The following is an 18,925-nucleotide window of genomic DNA, read 5'->3' on the forward strand; positions in this document are numbered from 1 at the left end:
CACTTCCTGTACAAGTCTGACCTGTTTATGACATGCATTTCTCTGCTCAAACTACAAAGTAGCTTTGCCCAAATTCTTTTTCAGTTTCAGCTCCGCAAGATTGTAATACTACACCAAAACACAGTGCTATTTTTTTTTCCCTCTCAAAGAATTTTGCTAAGTAATCAAACTAGTGTACACTAGAAGAGGACCATACTTTCCTGTCTTAATTGGCATTGATTTGTGCTTTGTTTTTTCATAAGTGTGTGTTTTTCAGTTGTATATAATACATCAAAGGAGATCAGTTCTCTTTTATTGTATGATTTTTGTAATGATTTTCATCTTTGTGTGCTCTTAAGAGAAGATTCCAGGGAGAACAGATAAAAACATATGCTAGTTATTCAAGCTTGCAACAGTGTCATTAATATGCATTGCCCCTGTCAAACCAAAACACCATCTTAAATTAGACATACTGTATTTGTAAATTGCAAATGATCAAAACAGGCTTCTTTAGTAGTTATATTACAGATGTAAGCTAACCAACTTTAACATGAAACTGCAAACCCTCTAAAGCCGGTCTGTCATGCATAGCAGTCGGTAGGAATGAGGGGCTTGAAGAGTTTGAGGTCGGCATAAATCATTGGAGATGTCAGGGCATAGTGCACGTTACACTGCAAATGCCCATAGTGGTGCATAACAGTAGATGGTTTACTTGGATCCTTTGGCAATAGGCCTTTAAATTCCATATCGGTGAGTTCCATGCTTTTGCAACAACTGCAAGACAAAGTGAAAACTATAGCTATTGTGGCAGTGTGTAAACCTGACCAGCATCCACATGCCTAAGGGTGTGTGTGGGTGGTGCCTGGAATGCAAGACTGGCAGATGTCTAGGAAGCAACTGTGACAAGGGAGACTGGACTGAAAAGCAAATGTTCAACTATGACCACAAATCCAGAGCAAGGCACTCTGTGGAGGCACCACTTGCCAGTTTAACTTCTGCTGTATGCAGACTGATACAGCAAGGTTTGATAAACTGTACTATGCAATCAGATCTCGAAGCAACAATCCAGGGCCTTTTATCCACAACTTAGCGGGCGCAAAAAGGTTCAGTTTACTGACAAAGGCACACATATGAAAGGGCATCAATATTGGTATAACAAAATGTTTCCCAACTGCTATAGACAGTGTTACCAACCAACGGCAAGCGTCCTCCACCCAGATATTACTGTGGTGGTGGGGGTAATAGACCGGTTGCCACACCCATCTCCCCCCCCAAAAGAGAGGGGGGGAAAGAAAAAGAAAAAAAAAAAAAAAACCACCACCACACACCTAACCACCCCATCCAGTATTATAAAAAACAGACTTCCACAGCGAGGGAGTGGTGTTAAAGCAAAGACACAAGGACAGAGCATAGGTAAAATTCAAGTTTATATATATATATATAAAACAATTGGGTGGCAGTGACAGTTAAAACCCATGGACTGTAACGGCAGAACATCATATGACAACTTCAGGAGCAACAGACATGGTATCTTGACGGATCAGACTGATCCGAGCTGCAATGTACATCCTGAACCTTGGTCACAAACATACAGGGTGATGCCCATAAAGTCTTGATTACAATTTTTAAAAATAAAACTTAAAAAATTTAAACTTCCAAATGAAACCATTTGAGCCTGATGTGACAGACAGCCTAATTGAGAGACAGGAACATTCCCAAACACATTAAAAGGTACAACCTACAATTCTGATGGCAGTTCAACAACTCACAAACACAGCTTCCCTTAAATTCTGAGATATCGGGGCAGGACCAAACAGTCATCTTCCACCATATTTATATAAACATCATTTGAAATTAAGTGCTTCAACCAAAAGCAAGAACCAGGTCTCCATTTAATAGTCTAAACCTGAACACTTGACATTAATATAGTCAGCACTTACAGGTTAGCAATGAGGGGAACGGTTAAAGTTAGATTGGCAGTGACCCATTGTGCTCTGACCAATTCGTGCCGAGACTGGGATGGCGAGTCCACAAAATGGGGTGGGGGGGGGAGGGATTCCAGCATAATAAATACAGGTAGATTCGATGCGGCCGGGGCACGACCCAGGCTGCAGTCTGCACAAGCAGCAGTGGGCAGACACTCACAGCTTCTTCAGCCTGCTGTACTGGTCGCGCTTGCTGCGCTCCCCGGCCCAGGTGCGGCTCTTCAGGCGAAAGCGCCGCAGGTCCTCCTTGAAGTCTTCGTGAATCATGGGTCTGTAAGCCTGAGGCTCACACTGGGCCTAGAACATGAAGAACACAGGGCATCAGTGAAGCTACTTACCAGAACAATAAGCTATACTCGTGTCTTCGGGTTAATGAGCAAAAGTGAGAACCAAGACAAATCAGGTTTGCTACAAGTGCTCAGGAATATTCAGAAAGATCTTTGTAGGCCAGTGTCAGTGCTAGTCAACAGCCTGAACGGAATCAGTCTTGGGCAGCTGGCATTTCATCCCAGTCATACCCTAGGCTTGTTCTCCAAGTTCCCTGTACTGGCTCCTGTAACCCCCCACCTCTCCCTGATCAGGATAAGCAACAGGCAGCATTAACTCGCCAACAATGAAAAACCAGACCTGAAATTCCTTGTAAAACTCCTTGTAGCCACCCTTGAGCACATAGAGCTCAGGGTAATGCAGGCTAGGGTAGGGGTTGAGCAGACGGTCGCGTTCCCGTAAGTATCGGCACATGCGCGGCCCTCTCTCAGAGGAGAACTCGCAGTGGAAGATCAGCAGCACGCGCTTGTCCAGGCAGGAAGGGGTAATGGGCTGCTTCAAGAAGAACTCGTTCAGCTCCTCCTCCTGATGTAGGTTTATGGCTCCCTAGGAGAGGGACATAAGAGGGGTCAAAACAGTACATCAACCCATCAACTACAGGCAGAAGAGAAGTTACTGAATCTGTCTGCCCTATATCCAAATCTAACACTCTGAGCAGGTCACTTGAGGAAGATACTTAGATTTAGGGACCAAAAATGAAATGAACCTGAAAATCAGCAAAAATCATTTGCAGCTCAAGTCAGGATTGGTTGCATGGATGAAAATCATGGAGGGGGAGGGCGTCAAAACCAGCTAATGCATGCCCCTGGATGCCCTTAAATGGGTGGAAACCTCATCTCCATAATGTTCATCCCAAAGTAGTGCCTTTGATTCGATGTGCTAGAAGAAATCCAGTTTATAGAGTCACAAGTGCAGTTTGAGACTTCCTATCCTTAAAATTTGATAGGTTACGAGAGTAGGGCAGTACCTTGATGTGTCCGCCCTCAAACTCGTATGGATAGCGGCAGTCGATGACAATGAGGCGTTCCACAACATGCTCAAACTGCCCGTCCAGTGCTGTCGCCATCTGAGGAATGGAGGGATAGTTAGAGGTGAAAGAGCCTGAGATTGCCTCCACTTTACAAACAGCTTGAAAGACCTCTTGGGGCTTTCCCTCCTCAAGTATTACACACAGCATTGGCTCCATTGATCATCCCATTTACAGGGAACTTTCCCCATAGCGGGGACTGCAGTCTAAGTCATTGAGGTACTCTCACCACTTCCACCGTGATGTATTTGAGGTCTTGGTGTTTTCCTTCCACAGTTGGCAGGACAAATGGCTGCAAAGAAAAGGCACGGGAGGGTTTGTGAAAGGGACAAAACAGCACTAGGTGGATTAGTGAGTAGGAACATGCGAGGGATTAAATCGAATAAATGGTGTATGGATACCCTGCAATTAGCTTGGAATGCCCTAAGGTGGCCAAACAAAGGACCTTATAAATTGGATTTCAGGACATGGGGGGATTTTTCAGTTAGCCCAATAACATGGCGATTTACATAAAGGTGTGCGTGTTAGCATGGGCAGCTTCAGAGCTCCTCAGGATCCAGCATACCTTACTAAAATCCCCTATCAGCTCCTGTGCATCGTCATCCAACAATTTCTCTATCTCAACCTGGCTCAAGGACTTTGACCTCTGAACCACCCGACAAGCCTGTAAGGGGACAGAACAGAGTCCAACTTAAGCAGAAAGCAAACACCACTGCAATATAATTGGCTTTCCTCCCCTTTCAGATTCATAAAAGTAGTCTACACAAGGGACGGACATCAGCCGGCATTGGTACAGACCAGCTGCTCTTCCTCCTCAGAGGCCTGGGGTGACCCGGCCACACTGCGCCTCCTTTTCACCCTAACAGGTGTGATGTCATCACCAGGGCGACCTACTCGCTTCAGGACAGGGCGTGTGCTTGACGGGAGCGAGGGCGAGCGGAATAAGCCACGAGGACGACAGGTCATGGGCTGGACAGGCACAGGGGAAGAAAAAAAAAATTTTTTTTTTTTTAATTAAAAAAATTCAAAAAATTAGCCGTTATCAGGAGAATGTCATTACTGCCAGGAGTTAACAGCCTCATAGCACATTAACCTGGGAACTAGGTTAAACAAATGCTGATCAAGTAACACTTTAATTCCAATTTGACTTGTAGTCCTCAAAAGACTTCAAAAGAATTATAATCTACACAAAACAGTACAAGATTACTGGCTACCCAGTATGGTAGATCAGAATTTCCTTTTAGAAGCATCTATCAGTCAATGTCAGCAAAATCAAACACTAACAGCTGGAGATAGGAAGACAAACTTGATTCTCACCGAGGCAGAATTGTCCACTGCTTCTCCACCCACCAGGGGAGCGGTGAGCAGGCTGGCCATCCCCAAGGGCATGTCCGAGTCACTCTGGAAAACGAGGACATACGTTCGTGACTAGGAACATGAGATGACCCACCAGACCAGAAACAAAAGTGCATGTGTGTACTTTAAGAGACTTACCACCAGGTCACTGTCCAGGATCTCAAGGAAGCCATCGTCATCATCATTGAAGGAACAAGTGAGAGAGGAATGGCGGAGTATCACAGGACTGCAATCATCCGTTGGGTACAGCTGCCTTGTAGGCTCAGGGGACAGCTAGTGTGGAAGAGAATGCCAGGTGAGATACACAAAGCCATCAGGTAGGAAAAGTTTAAGTTCTTATTGGGCCATGGAGTTCCTGCACAACTCCCGAACATGACCAGCTAAGAGGCCACATGTACCATGAGTGCTGGAGCAGAGTTGGGACGGCGGGAGAACATTTCCCGGCCTCGGGCACCAGGTAGGGGCCGTGAATAGCACCGGGAAACAGGCCGGGTAGGCTTCTTAAACTCAAAGACCTCCTGGAAGGAAAAAGAATGGAAGGTCATGTAAACCAGCTTCAGGGTAACAAACACAGGAAAGCATCTATACCGGCCTGTAACTATGCCAACAGTGGTAAACACCTTGTACCCCCCCATCTGGCTACCTACAGACAAGGAACCTGATGACAACCAGCAAAAAAAAGACTCAAATAGGTCACAGCAAACTACGATCACCAACAACAGCATGTCATTTGATTGTTTAAGGATGACGACAAACGTAACACTGCGGAAGTGTGATTCCACCCTTAAATACACAAAAATAAATGGGTAACGCTTTGCTGAAATCTCTACAGGAGAGGAGTACAGATGCTTAAGAAGCTTAGTGCTGGTGAAAAATATCATTGACTGTATGGGAAAGAAAGGATTCTTACACAAAATCAAGCCTGAACTTTCATTGGGAATATAAATGACTGAACTAGTCCTATTTCGGTAACACGAGAACTGCATCGTAAAAGAATGTCTGAAAAAAGATGAAGGTAAAAGAACAGGACAACCAGGAAGATGGAGCTGTCAACCCTCATGATGAACATGCCACTGGAAACACCAGTGTGATAAAAGGACATTGTTGACTCCGTGCAATATGATGGCAATTATTGAGTTGAGCTCAAAATCTGGCAGGTCACAGTATAAAAATGTCAAAGCTGTGTTTAGGAGATAAATAGGGAACAGAAGACCCAGGAGAAAAGAGACTTACATCAGGCACGTTCTCCTTGTTGCTTTGCCCAGCAATGGCCACGGTCTGATGACTACAGTGCTCTGGGTCTCCTCCTTTTGCAATAGGACTGAATGATAACATCTGTATATGGAAGAGAGAGAACGAGTGATCACAGGTTTGGAAAGGAACCTCCAGGCAGGAAGAGGGAAAGACATGCAGAGGCTTTTAAAACACATATCAGCCTAGTTACCTAGAAACCAGATGAATTAAAGTTAAATCCATAAACATCTTCAGACACTGAGACTGAATATAGTTCTGCAAACAAGCCTTTAAGATCTGAAACTGCACTGATTTAAACATGGTTGTTATACACGTACTGGAAGCGAGTTGATTCTTCGGATTGGCATCTTGTTGCTAAAGTGAAGAAAGGACAGTAATCAGCCTTATGGATTAAGTCATTGTTTTAAAATAAAATTAACATAATGGATTAATAGAACAATAACTGTTAAGTGTGATGACCCCTGCTAAGAGGAAGGGTTCCTTCCAATAGGACCAGCCCAAGAAACTTGCTCTGCACAGGGACCGTTCAAAAATAGGACAATAACCTGGAAAGCTACAGACATCTTAGGGAAGCCTTATCCTCAAATGAGAGGAATGTCCAGGACCAACTGAACTGGCAAACAGACTATTCAAACAAATTACAGAACACTTACATATTGGAAACAGAATCCTCACCCATGAGAGGTTTTTCAAAGCTGTGAAAACAAAGAGCAGAATCAAATCAGCAAATAACATTGGTATGGAAGGACAGGGAGAATGTCTATTTCTATCATACAGGACAAAGACAGCTGTAGGCCAAGGATGAAGACTGATACTGAACGGGCTTCACTAAATCAGACAGTCTGTATAAAGCATTTCTATAGACAACCTGTGCATTTGGTCCTATTCAAAATCCAAAGAAAAAAAAACAGAAAGAACAAATGTAACAGGAAAACTCCAATCAAAAAAAATGTGAGAGTACATTATCATCACAATCCATATATTGTCATCAAAGCCCAATAGCTCAGGCCATTTAGCAACTGATGAGGTTAAGTAATCGCTTCAAGGGCACAGGGGGGGAGCTGCCCCGCTCGTGATCCAAACGTGTGACCTTTTGGTCTCAGCTGCAGCTCTAACAAAGGTGGAGGCAGCTGAGGGATGCAGGGGGAGCTCACAAATGTGGAACTGTGGGCAGATGGTCTTTTGAATTCCCTCAAAGGGGGGCTATTAAGAGTTCAGCCACCCAGGCAGCATCCAGCGATCAAAAGTACCTCAAGTGCCCCAGCGCGTCTTGTGTGCGAACAGCTAGCAATTCAAAAGGGGTTTTCAAAAAGGAGAGTCCAGTGAAAAGGCAAGGGTTCCACACAACCAGCCAGCCAGCCAGCCAGCAGCGGCCAAAATCTTCAAAGATAATGCCTGTCTGGTACAGGCAAACTGCACACCGCTACCAATCAGGCATTGGGGCATTCTGTCAGTCACAAAACAAATAAAGTTTCAGAGGGGTTGCTGTGTTCCATGTTAAAATTGTTAAATAAAAAATTTGATCACAAAGAGCTTAATATACACACCATCCTACAAAAACTTCATCCACAATGATGACGGAGAAAAAAAAAACACTTGGAGCACAATCTCCAAAAAAATTTAACTTAAAATCTTAATCATAACCTTAGAGCAAACCATTCAGAACCAAACTTAAAGATGACAGACGAATTTAAAATTCAACAGGACTTTCACAATTAAGTGGGACAGCGACTATTAGATTCAAAACTTTCCAATGACTTTCAAACGCAACAAAACTACTTGATCACAGATTCTAAAAGCTTAGTTACTGCACCTGCTGCCTATCCAAGCACCCCATGAAAGCTCATTGTGTGAGCTACCAAGACAGACATCTGTTTAACGAACACAAGGTCTCAAGAGTTAATCCTCACATAAGCAATGTTATATGTGCAATCTCAGGAACAGACACCCAATACAAGCTTTAAAAGACTTTGCAAACCACCACAGGGAGTAGCCAAAGAAAACATCACACATACACTTCCACAATGTCATCTGGGTCCACCGGGCTGGAGAAGTCCATTCCAAGTCCTGCAAACAGAACAAACAGTATTCCTCATGATCCCCACCCTGCAGAAACTGAGGTTCCGCCATGACTGCCTACCATGAATACCCATGGTTTATACACAAGGGAAACCAAAATACACCAGGCCTTGTGTGACTGTATTAAAAAGCACAAAACAGTGGTCCATGCGTGTCTAGACACTTGATGCATTGCACATCCAACATATTAGACCGATGTTTTGGTAAATGTACTTTTCATTTCTTAATCTGAAAATATATAGTTGAACGACGAGGACTTTACCTGCATCCGAGGACGTATCGGAGGCAAACGATGGGATTTTCGTGATGGGCATGATTCTCTTTCTCTTTGGAGTATCGCATTGGCTGCAACGTTAGACGATAAACACAAATACACATTAAAATGCTGGGTAACCCATCAGTTTGGAAAAAGAATATTCACAGCTTAGAGGATTGTGAGATCTCCGTGTAATGGAACAAATGTGCTGTCAAATAAACTGTAAAGGAAGGTATGCTCCCAACTACATTTAAAAAGCAAGTTTTGACAATTATCGGTTGTATCAACCATGTTAACTAGTTATAACACGTTACTTTGCAATGCGACGACACACTAGATAACACTCATGCACAGCACTAGTCCCAGGCGAAGGTCCACGTCTGAATACCTTCCGAGAACGGCGAGGTGGGTCATATTGAGGGCCAAGTCGGTCACAGGGGAAAGCACGGTCAATTGCTCTGCAGAGGAATCCATGCCGCCCCGGGAGGTTTTCGGTTTTATTTCCAGGAGCGAACGAGACTGTCTACTTCTGCAATTTTTCCCGCTGCGACCAGGGTTTTTGGTAACAGGACTCTGTTCTCCGTGGGCCAGCTGTAGCTCCATTTTCAGCTCAGCGAAAAACAAATATCAGAACTTAGCCAAGACGCCGAATAGATGGAAAATTAGCAACTGTATCCGGTCAATTAGTTGCCTTTGTTGATGAAGCAAACGGGAGCTGTTAGCGAATGCTAGCTGATCACATTGAGCTCGAGACTTTAAAAACAGCTACGATAACTGGCACCATTCGTGACCGAAAAGCGAACTACAAGGAGTAATATATTAGTGTATAAGTATGTTAGCCAGCATGCTATGATGCTGGCTATGAGAAAGGAATTCAAACAAAACCGCTCTCCCGCGCCACCATCCTCCCTAATCCTCTTCCGGCTTAGACGATATAGCTTGCTATATAAATATATGCAGCCCTTCGTTTTCTATTTATCTTCAAAAACACAAAGTAAGTAAGCGGCAATCTATATAACCAATCGGTGACGTTAAATTGCGCTGTGGTCATATCTCTATCCAATCAAAAGCGTTTCTATGGGAGGGCTCTCATATTAGTAACGGGATTGCCTGTGAGCCAATGAAAATCTTCTCGTCAGCGTGATGCTTTAGGATGTTGACCAATGACATATTTTGAAATTAGAATTCCGTAAAAGCGAAATACCTTTTTTCCCGCGGAACAGTTTTAGGGAACACCCGCACAAAGAATTTAGCCAATCAAACTGTAGAACGAGATGCTGCGAAGCAAAATGGAATGTACCATATGGAATTGTACTAAGGTACATATGTTGATTAATCGAACTAATAAAATAACGCATTATAAATAAATATCTACAGTTCTGATAAAGACACGACATATTTATTTAAATCTATTACCTGCATATTTTATGAAATATATTTTAACTTTCAAATATAATATGCGTAGGTTTTAATTTTGAACTCCCCCATATGACAATCGCAACAAAGACTGAAAAAAGGAGAGGGAGTTTTAAAATTGAAGTAAATGACAAGTAAGTACACCTAAAAGAACAATAGTAGGTACATACTGTCGTTTTGGTAAACCTTTTCAGGTCGTAATTTAAAATAATATAGGTGGTGTGGTAGTCAAACAGTTTTTGTCTTTGCTTATTAAGCAGCTGCGAAAAAATGTGCAGTCTAACAAGGCCATTTGCGCTCAATCACATTTTTGCTTTATTTTATATTGAGATGTTGAATAGTCATTTGTATTTTTCTATTAAACAACGCATTGCTGTTGAGTTTTCTACTGTAATTAGTACACCAGCATAAAAGGGGGTAGAAAGTAAAGAACTAAAGATTACTGCGCGCACTATGAAGACTATCTGGGTTTTAGAAAAGAGCACAACGCCATTGTGACATTTACCGAAATACCGGGCTGCACCCTCCTCCTACTCCCGGGGCACCGCAGATATTCCAGGGACTGCATTCCTACCACGAAAACTATTTGTATTTTGCTTAGAAAAGAGCGGGAAGGGACTGTTTTCCTACCAGCGATTAAGAAACATAAAGAATACAATAAGGATACATTATTATTTCGAGTCAGGTATTTTCTGCCTGTATACTGTTGAAAGTTTAAAAACGTGAAATTACAGTTACATGATATGCAACATGTTTTACGAAAGTGAGGTCTCATTGCCGTATCTTTTTTCCTGTAAATGCTTGTCCTTGAAAATAAAACAGCAGTTGGCTAAAAGTATTTTAATTGTATTTTTTTAGCGAACTGATTTGGAAATATGTAGTTTATTCTTTACAAATTTGATCGTTTTCGAAATCTGATTAAACACTGTTTAAGCTCTTTTTGAGTCATGGAAGCATTATTCCGCAATAATGAGGGGAATGCTTTAAAACAATGGGCAAAGTAGTACAATAGGATAGCCTGGATGTGAGTGGCCGTCTTTCTAAAGATCGCTTACCATCTGCCTAGCCAGCAGGGTAGGTCTTAACACAGGACTCAGTTCAGTGATTCAGGTCATCTGCTGCAAGTAAGCAGGCCTGCAGTAATTATCCAGGTTACTGCCTAGTAACCTTAACTCTGAAGTATATATTTTCATCTAACCGAATTCATCAGTATACATTGTTTTATTTGGTGCTCTACAGGATCTTTATAAAACGATACAGTAAATGCAAAATATACCAGAAGAGTAATCCATTAACCGTATACATAATGTAACTTTAGCACATTAGCAGCCATGTGTTTGTCATGTCATTAAAAACAGATGAAAGGGCTGAAGTGGTAAAAAAAAAAAAACGACGTGTTACATAACATGCAAAAACCCACACATTCAAATGGCCACCCAGCATTCTAAAGCACAGCATCCTGCCATCCACTTCCTTAAATCTTAAATTCCCGCTGATACAGAAAAGCCAGCAGCATCCTGAAGGACACATCAAATCCAGCACACCACCTGTTTGAACTGATGCCCTCAGGCAGGTGGCAGAGCAATCAAGGATCGTAAAAAACAGACTGAAAAACAGTACATATCCCAGGGCCATCACTGTTATGGACAATGAACTGAAACAAATGATCTTCCAGTCTCTCACTGGACAACTCTTGTTACTCTGTATAATATGCGCCTCCACTGCAATGTATGTCTGTCTTCACATATACATTACCTCATCTCCATGTGCAATATGGACTACACAGCAACTTCTTGCAACTGCCACAGTTGCGGCATAATCCACTTTAGATTTTTATTTTAATTTGCCTTTTTAAATCATTTTGCACTGAAAGGGACTGCATCCAATTTCGTTGTACTTGTACAATGATAATAAAGATTCTGATTCTAACTACAGCATAAAAACCAGTTAGGCTGGCCTGAAACATTTAATAATGTTTTGCACGTGGATTTAATAATTAATTTGTCCAGCTCCTAATCTGCTTGCCTTGGTCATGACATAATTAACATGAAGCAGCCTGTTTTATTATCATTAGAGTCAGCTTTGCTCTTTAGTATAATGACTGCTGTTAACTGATGCATTCTTCACACCCCAAGTGCATAGATCCTCAGCTGAAGAAGGTAGGCAGTGGAAATCAATTGTCTTTCACCTCTATGTGTGACTTGTAGGTTCCTCCCGCTAGGCAGCCAATCTTCTAAATTCTTGGCTCTGCACATTAGTCAGCCTTCTCTGCTGTGACCATGGGAAATCATCACCCCAAGGGGGCACTGATATCCATCTTTGACTTCCTGCCCTTCAGCCCTAAAGATATCTTGTTTTGTAGAGAATCCTTATTCTTATGCCCCCGGTGATAGACTCCTGGGGACAGGACAGTGCTGTGGGGTATTTGGGTGTTAGTCTGGCCTTGTACATTATATTTTCAGTCAGCGGCTGGAGTTGTTTCTTTGGCTTGGTGCCAATAGTAGGGCCCTCTGTGGCGTTTTAATGATCATGTCTGTCACAATTCAAATTATCATCCAGAAGTTTATTTAGTTCAGTTGCAGGCTGACATATTTATCAGCCATTGATTATTCTATGTATTCAACCATCTTCTCTACTCTGTATCCAGCACAGTCCCATAGGGACTGGAGTTTGTCCCAGAATGCATAGATCACCCCAAATGGTATTGCAGTTGATCACAGCACACACAGCCAACACAATCACATACTTTGAGCAATTTAGAGACACTGATTCACTTAACTAAATGTTTTGGACTGCCACAGAAGCATAACAACAAATCAGCTTCAAATACTTACAGCCAGTCATTTAATATATATTTTTGTTTGGGTGGTTAATAAATGCTAACAAATGTTGCTGCTAGACTTTTTAAGGGGCTTCTTATGCTGAATGAGATTTCATTATGGTTGTACAGTATACCGATTACTTCAGTGATTTCGGCTGCCAAAATGTGTTTTTCTTGATGTTAAAAATGGAATATTTATTTATTGAACTGTGGAGATGTAAGATAAAAACAACCCAATACCCCTGTTGGAATCATTAATTCTTCTTTGCTGTTCTTTATGCATGACAGAGGAAAGGCTTTAAGTTATACGTTTACTGTACTCCCAGTAACAGGCATAACTGTCAGTATCTCAGCCATCTGACTAGGAGTCTAGCTGATCTTTTAATCTGTTCATTTCGACTTGGTCTTCTTCGACTCTGACAGTCTGTCTGCTTTCCGTCTCTGAAGACCAGACACCTTGAGAACCCAGTGAGACAAATGGGAACTGTTTGTCGCAAGCATTTCCATACCAACCCAATTCCATGTCTCCCAGAAAGCATGCCAGAACACAGACCCAACCCCCAAACGCAGCGGCAGATCAGAGCCTCCCAGCAGGAGAGAGAACCCCAGCGTCTCCTCCCTTGATCAGCTTACTGCTGTTTCACAGGCAAGACTGCACCATCCTGCAAATCTATAGAGACCATTGAGATTCCAAACAAAGCCATTAGCAGGTACAGTCACAAATGTTAATTGTTGTAAATGTATCATAGTCTGCTATCTTGTTATGTTAATGTTAATATTTTGCTCCATCCATAGTGGATCCCACCATGTACAAATTCATATCAATCATATTCCTCTCATCTCCTATTGGGTCCCCATCCAAACATTCACCTCATAGCACCATTATGATTACAATCCATATGCTAGAAATGGCAAAGTATAATGGCAAAGAAAGCAACAGTACATTTCCAAAGTAAAAAAAAAACATTTTCTATAGATATTTAACTGAAACTCAGAATTTAGTGTTTGCATAAGTATTCCACCCCTACACATTAATAGTTTGTTGAGAACCCTTTTTCTGCAATAACAGCCTTAATTCTTTTGAAGTAAATATGTACCACTTTTGTGTATTGTTCAGAAGCAGAATTTACAGAGGTCCTCTAGGTTGGTGGGATAGCACCTCTGGGCAGCAGCTTTCAAATAGTGCCACAGATTCTCAATAGGGTTCAGATGAGGGCTGACTCGGCCATTCCCGGAACATTCACCTTTCTGTTTTTGAGCCATTCCAGTGTCGCTTTGGCCTTATGCTTAGGGTCATTGTCATGTTGAAAGATGAATCTTCTCCCAAAGCCGTAGGTTCATAGCAGACTTGAACAAGTTCTCCTGCAATATTCTATGGTATTTGTGTCCATCCATTGTCCCTTCAACTCTAACAGGATTCCCAGTCCCAGCACATAAAAATCATCCCCATAGTATGATGCTGCCAGCACTATATTACACCGTACTGTAGGTATGGTGTTTCTGGAGGCGTGGCCAGTGTTAGTTTAATATCACACTCAGACCTCTTTGAAGTCTGACAAAAAAGTTCTATTTTAGTCTCACCTAACCCTACTCCCACATCTTAACTGGGTCTTTCTCGTACGTTATAGCGAATGCCATACATGCTCTTAAGTGGATGTTCTTAAGAAATGGCTTCTTTCTCCCATACCATAGAGGCCAATTTTAAGGAGAGTTCTTGATATTGTGGACCCATGCACCTTCCCTCAGCCAAAGAGCACTGCAGACTCCTGAGAGTGCATTTTTAGTAGTCTTCTCTCACCAGTCGATGTGTTCCTCTGATTAGTTTTGAGGGACGTGTTTTCTAGTAAGGGTCTGGTGCTGTGATGAACCTTCTGCTTTCTGATGATGGATCCACAGCACTTAATGGGACATTCGAACTCTTCCATATCTTTACTGCCTTGTGCATTTCAATGACTTTGTTTCTCACATCAGTAGAATGCTCCTTTGTCTTCATTTTTGCAGTGATTGTCCAACAAAGACAATTGCCCTTCCAAGGGGCATTTTTTATAACCAGAGAGAAACATAAAGACTAAGTAGAACCTAATTATGTTCAATTATATGTATAATACAACACAGCATCCCAGTTTATGCAGAGTTAAGTGGTGACCTCTGTGTGCTCCTAGAAAGAAAGGAAAACACAATGTCAGGTGATTGGTTTGAGAGTTGTCACAGTTAGGCTTATTTGCATAACAGGTAATTGTTTCATGTTGACTCCAATTAACACAGCTTTCACATTGATACTCAAGATTTTTTGAATCAAACATTCTCTCCTTTTGATCCTTGTAATGTCAGCAGGAATTCTACATACTTATGAGGCTGCTTACATTTTCCCTTTATGAAACGTACATTCTTCAGGAATATTAATCCCATAAAGTTAAATGGACAACAATTCAACTCCTTAAGGGAGCCAAAGCATGGATCCATCTAAACGACCACAGGTTCTGCTCCCGATTCATTGTTAACCTTATACCCAGCAAACCCAATCATTAAGAATTACACAATCACATAGGAGTTAGAAGTGGAAAGAGGGAAGATTGTTCTGTAGCTGGGGTGGTGGGTCAGTAACTCTTGAGGACCAGGCCCCCAGAATACCTCTGAAATAGCATAATGAGACCCTGCAGATGCTTTAGTCCAAAGCAACGTACATCAAATTACAAACATACAGCTATCAAGGAGTCAATTACGCAAAAGGTTGGCTGGGCTGAGTTTCCAATCAATGCACAGTTACCAGCGTACATAGTAGCAAGAATTCTACTGTAGGAGCAAGAACCACATAACATCTTCCAACAAAACCAGAACCTAATATGACAATTCAGTGACAAAAACTGCAACATAGAGAACACAGTGAGACATTCTGTACAGTCAGATCCTCCGTACATTCTCTTCTCATGCATCCCTCAATGATGTAACTTATGAGTTACATCCAGCTAAATGGTCAATGTTGTTTTGTATTCTACTACTAGCAGACACTGGTTGTGCAGTGTGGGGTGGGGCAGTAGCTCCTCTACCTTTAAAGTTTAAACTGACTTCACTGCTCTGAACAGATGCCCAGATCATTGTTCAAGTAAAGACAGCACTCAGTTCATTTATGTGTGCCTTTGTCATGCGTCTCCAGCTTGTCTGAGGCCACGCCCACTCCTTTACACACACATGGTGAGGAATCATGGCCAGACACACATGACGGCAGTGATAAGACTGATCATCAGTTGTTGGGACTTTCACATAAAATGTGTATGGCTGTCTCTGGGCAGTTGATCAGTTTTCCCATTTCTCAGTTGTACAGCATGCCTTCATAGTAATTAGGGTTTTATTCTAATAAAAGGAAATGCCAAATTAATATTTTGCTAGTAAACCAGTAATCGTAATCCATGTATCTCATGCATCTCCTAACTTCTTCTCCAGTACAGGCGTGTAGTCAGTCTGGATCCCGTATGCATGGGACATAAGGCAGGAAACACGACAGATGGGATTCCAGCCTGTCATAGGGCTTATACTTAACAATGCATTTCAAAATGGCTCACATAGCACATAGATAATTCTGCATTTCGCCTTATTATCTTATGTATTTTACATAATTTCAAACTACTTTTGTAAGTTAATTCAGACGGGAAATACTTGTGAAATAAACGCCAATAAAGAACCAGAATTCATTGCACGTATGATATATAAATATACACATAGCTGAATATGTTGTGAGTGCGTTGCTCTGTAATTCACATGTCAAATTACCAGATTTTTCTTAAAAAACAAAAACAGTTCCTATGCCCAAATTCCAAAATGCAAAGGAATATAGTGACATTTGCGTCTACATGATCTTGGATTAATAAATTTGATGACAGTTGTCTACAGACTACAAATGTCTACGTCACACACGTCTGAAGCTGCAGTGCTCATAGACGGCTGATGTGCTTATGGTTCGATGGCTTATATCCATGGAGCATGAAGTCACTGGATTCATAGAGTAGAAGGGTCCCCTATGTCACACATTACTACACAAATCACCCCCAGCAGATTTTTCCTGTATATGGGTTGCCAGAACATACAATGCAACCACATTCACATCTGTAGACTTCCAGAATAGCATCCTGAACACAATTAGTGTACTGGGACATACAGCAAGTAACAGACTGGCAGAAAACTGTACATAAATTCACAATGGGCATGAACAAGCTCTCCAGTGCAGGAATGTAAGATGATGACAATATTTCTTTGTTCTTATTGCATCCATCTGCACCACAGGTCAGTCACCAGCTGATGTGAGCCGATACTGAATGAAGGGCATGAAAGATGGAAGGATTATTGTGAAGCACTCAACATGTTGAGATCTTCTACAGAGACATGGCTTCGAGAAACTGAATTCCTCAAATTGTCCCTACTAACATACATGTCTAACACTTTTGTGAGTGAATGTCTTTTTCTCCCGTATGGTTATAAATTCTTTGAATACACCTGGGGTGGCTGGTGTGAGGCTCTGTTATTTGCCCTGATGTGACCGTTTTGGTGCTACCTTCTGGAAATCCGTGCAGTCCTCTGGTCTGGGAATCCTTTAAGCTGAATGTCCTTTCTGGAAGATGTTCCAATATGACGGTCCAATATACTTAAATTCAAACATTTATATGTTGTGTATTTTTTTCATCCATCCATTTTCTGTATCCACTTGCCCTGTTCAGTGTCACGGGGGGTCTGGAGCCTATGGGTACAAGGCAGGGAACAATCCAGGATGGGGCACCAATCCATCACAGGACACATTCACACACCATTCACTCACACACCTACTGGTAATTTGGTAACTCCAGCTAACCACAGCATGTTTTTGAAATGTGGGGAGGAAACCAGATACCCAGAGGAAGCCCCACGACATCACAGAGGGAACTTGCAAAGTCCACATACTTAGAGTTATGGTGGAGACTCAAACCCTAGGCCCAGAGGTGTGAGACAACAGCACCAACCACAGCACCACCGTGCAAACACGTAGATTTTATTTACTTATAAAATTATGGTTGTTTTGGCCATGCAAGCATGCAGCCTCTTTCTGGATCATACCATTTGGTATTTGTTCAGCCATTACTATTAAGATTATTAGAACCCCCCCCTCATTCTACAGAAACCATCTTTGTTGCTCTCATATGCACTTCATGTTATATAATCTACTTTCCTCATAGTGGTGATTCTCCTATTTCCAAATGATCATGATGAATATCTCCCACAGTAGGGAGTTTGTACTTTCAGTACAGATGTTCTGTTAAGCTCATCATTTTTGTAAGCTTCTACTTCTCATCCTAACATAATACTAATTAACATGGTAGCTTTTATAAGGATATTGGCTGAATTCAGGCTTCTCAGAACAAAACAGATGTTGTTTGTGGCTTTAAGAAATCTTGTGATTTTAATATGTAGTTTTATAAAAGGCTGACAGAAAAAGAGGTAAACTGTTTCTCCCACACTACAAATAGCAAAATGAAGGTTTCTGAAGCACTACACATTTGAATCAGGTTTGTTCGGAAAAAAACATGCTTTGCTTATTTGAAGCTTCTAAACTGAGTGTGACACTGACGTCTATTGGACAAAATAAAGTATTGCACCCAGTACTACTGAAGAAGTGTATGTTCAGTAGAGTTGGATTCATACCAAAATCTGATAGTAATACCAGCTGTGGTACCTTGATATCGATACTAAAAGGAGTAAAATAGGCTTGGGCACTATCTAATTTTTCATACCATCCAGATATTATACAACGGTTCGTGGTAGGGTTTAGTTGGTGTGTTTAAGCAGGGAAATTTGCAAACTGTACTTTGCAAAAGACTTTGATATTAATTTGGCCTCAGTTGTCATAAAACCTCATTGATAATGTGCATGAGATATCGTTCACAGAATTTCAAAAGATAAAAAGATTAAAAAAAAATATATATATACACAATTCATTTATTCACAATGGTACGGAAACTGTGCCGGACTTACCCAGTGCGATCATCAACACGTCAGTCACTGCTGGCAGTGAGGCGTCCATCTTTGGTCTGATGCACTGCGCATATTCATGTTAGTCAGTTATGATGTCATAATATTCCCCCCAAGAGTGATCAGCAGCTGGATATGAATAATATGAAAGAAACCCAACCTTTAACTCGGCCAGAGTAGCCTAGCCTATGCTTATATTTAACGTTTCATACAATTATCTTTACTCCAAATGCTACAGCAGACCGCACTTTTGTAGCATTTTCTTTACAGATAATAATCATTACTTTGCCTTACCAAATGATATACTGCCTGTGCCCCCTCCCTCACAGTGCTGCAAGGTCACATGCACACAACGTGAATTCGAGCCGCTGTCAGTGAAGTGTGTGTATGCGTTTCACCAGTTGCAGATACTGATACTGAATGCTCTCTCT

The 18,925-nt window shown here is 41.7% G+C and overlaps 1 protein-coding gene and 1 long non-coding RNA gene across 2 annotated transcripts; one reads left to right on the plus strand and one right to left on the minus strand.

Annotated features, from left to right (window-relative positions):
- Positions 1 to 1,388: 1,388 nt before the first annotated feature.
- Positions 1,389 to 9,256, minus strand: cdc25b (cell division cycle 25B). Its single transcript, XM_048971483.1, has 15 exons — positions 8,652 to 9,256; positions 8,270 to 8,352; positions 7,944 to 7,995; positions 6,582 to 6,623; positions 6,246 to 6,282; positions 5,908 to 6,009; positions 5,073 to 5,192; positions 4,813 to 4,947; positions 4,636 to 4,719; positions 4,117 to 4,287; positions 3,884 to 3,982; positions 3,548 to 3,610; positions 3,259 to 3,357; positions 2,592 to 2,837; positions 1,389 to 2,261 (listed from the first exon to the last, which is right to left on the minus strand). The coding sequence occupies exons 1-15, from the start codon at positions 8,864 to 8,866 to the stop codon at positions 2,121 to 2,123; spliced, it is 1,689 nt and encodes a 562-aa protein (XP_048827440.1). The 5' UTR covers positions 8,867 to 9,256; the 3' UTR covers positions 1,389 to 2,120.
- Positions 9,257 to 9,702: 446 nt separating this feature from the next.
- LOC125705060 (uncharacterized) lies at positions 9,703 to 17,119 on the plus strand. The gene is made up of 3 exons (XR_007381341.1): positions 9,703 to 9,813; positions 13,033 to 13,210; positions 16,779 to 17,119. It is a non-coding gene; the product is annotated as an uncharacterized LOC125705060 (long non-coding RNA).
- The last annotated feature ends 1,806 nt before the right edge of the window (positions 17,120 to 18,925 follow it).

The sequence above is a fragment of the Brienomyrus brachyistius genome, chromosome 12 (genome assembly GCF_023856365.1).
Source record: "Brienomyrus brachyistius isolate T26 chromosome 12, BBRACH_0.4, whole genome shotgun sequence".
Lineage (NCBI taxonomy): Eukaryota > Metazoa > Chordata > Actinopteri > Osteoglossiformes > Mormyridae > Brienomyrus > Brienomyrus brachyistius.

Coding starts and splice junctions, on each gene's coding strand:
- cdc25b (XM_048971483.1), bottom strand. CDS start 8,866: ATGGAGCTACAGCTGGCCCACGGAGAACAGAGTCCTGTTACCAAAAAC. Junction 8,353..8,651: donor CACCTCGCCGTTCTCGGAAG/GTATTCAGACGT, acceptor CTAACGTTGCAG/CCAATGCGATACTCCAAAGA. Junction 2,838..3,258: donor TTGAGGGCGGACACATCAAG/GTACTGCCCTAC, acceptor TCCCTCTCCTAG/GGAGCCATAAACCTACATCA.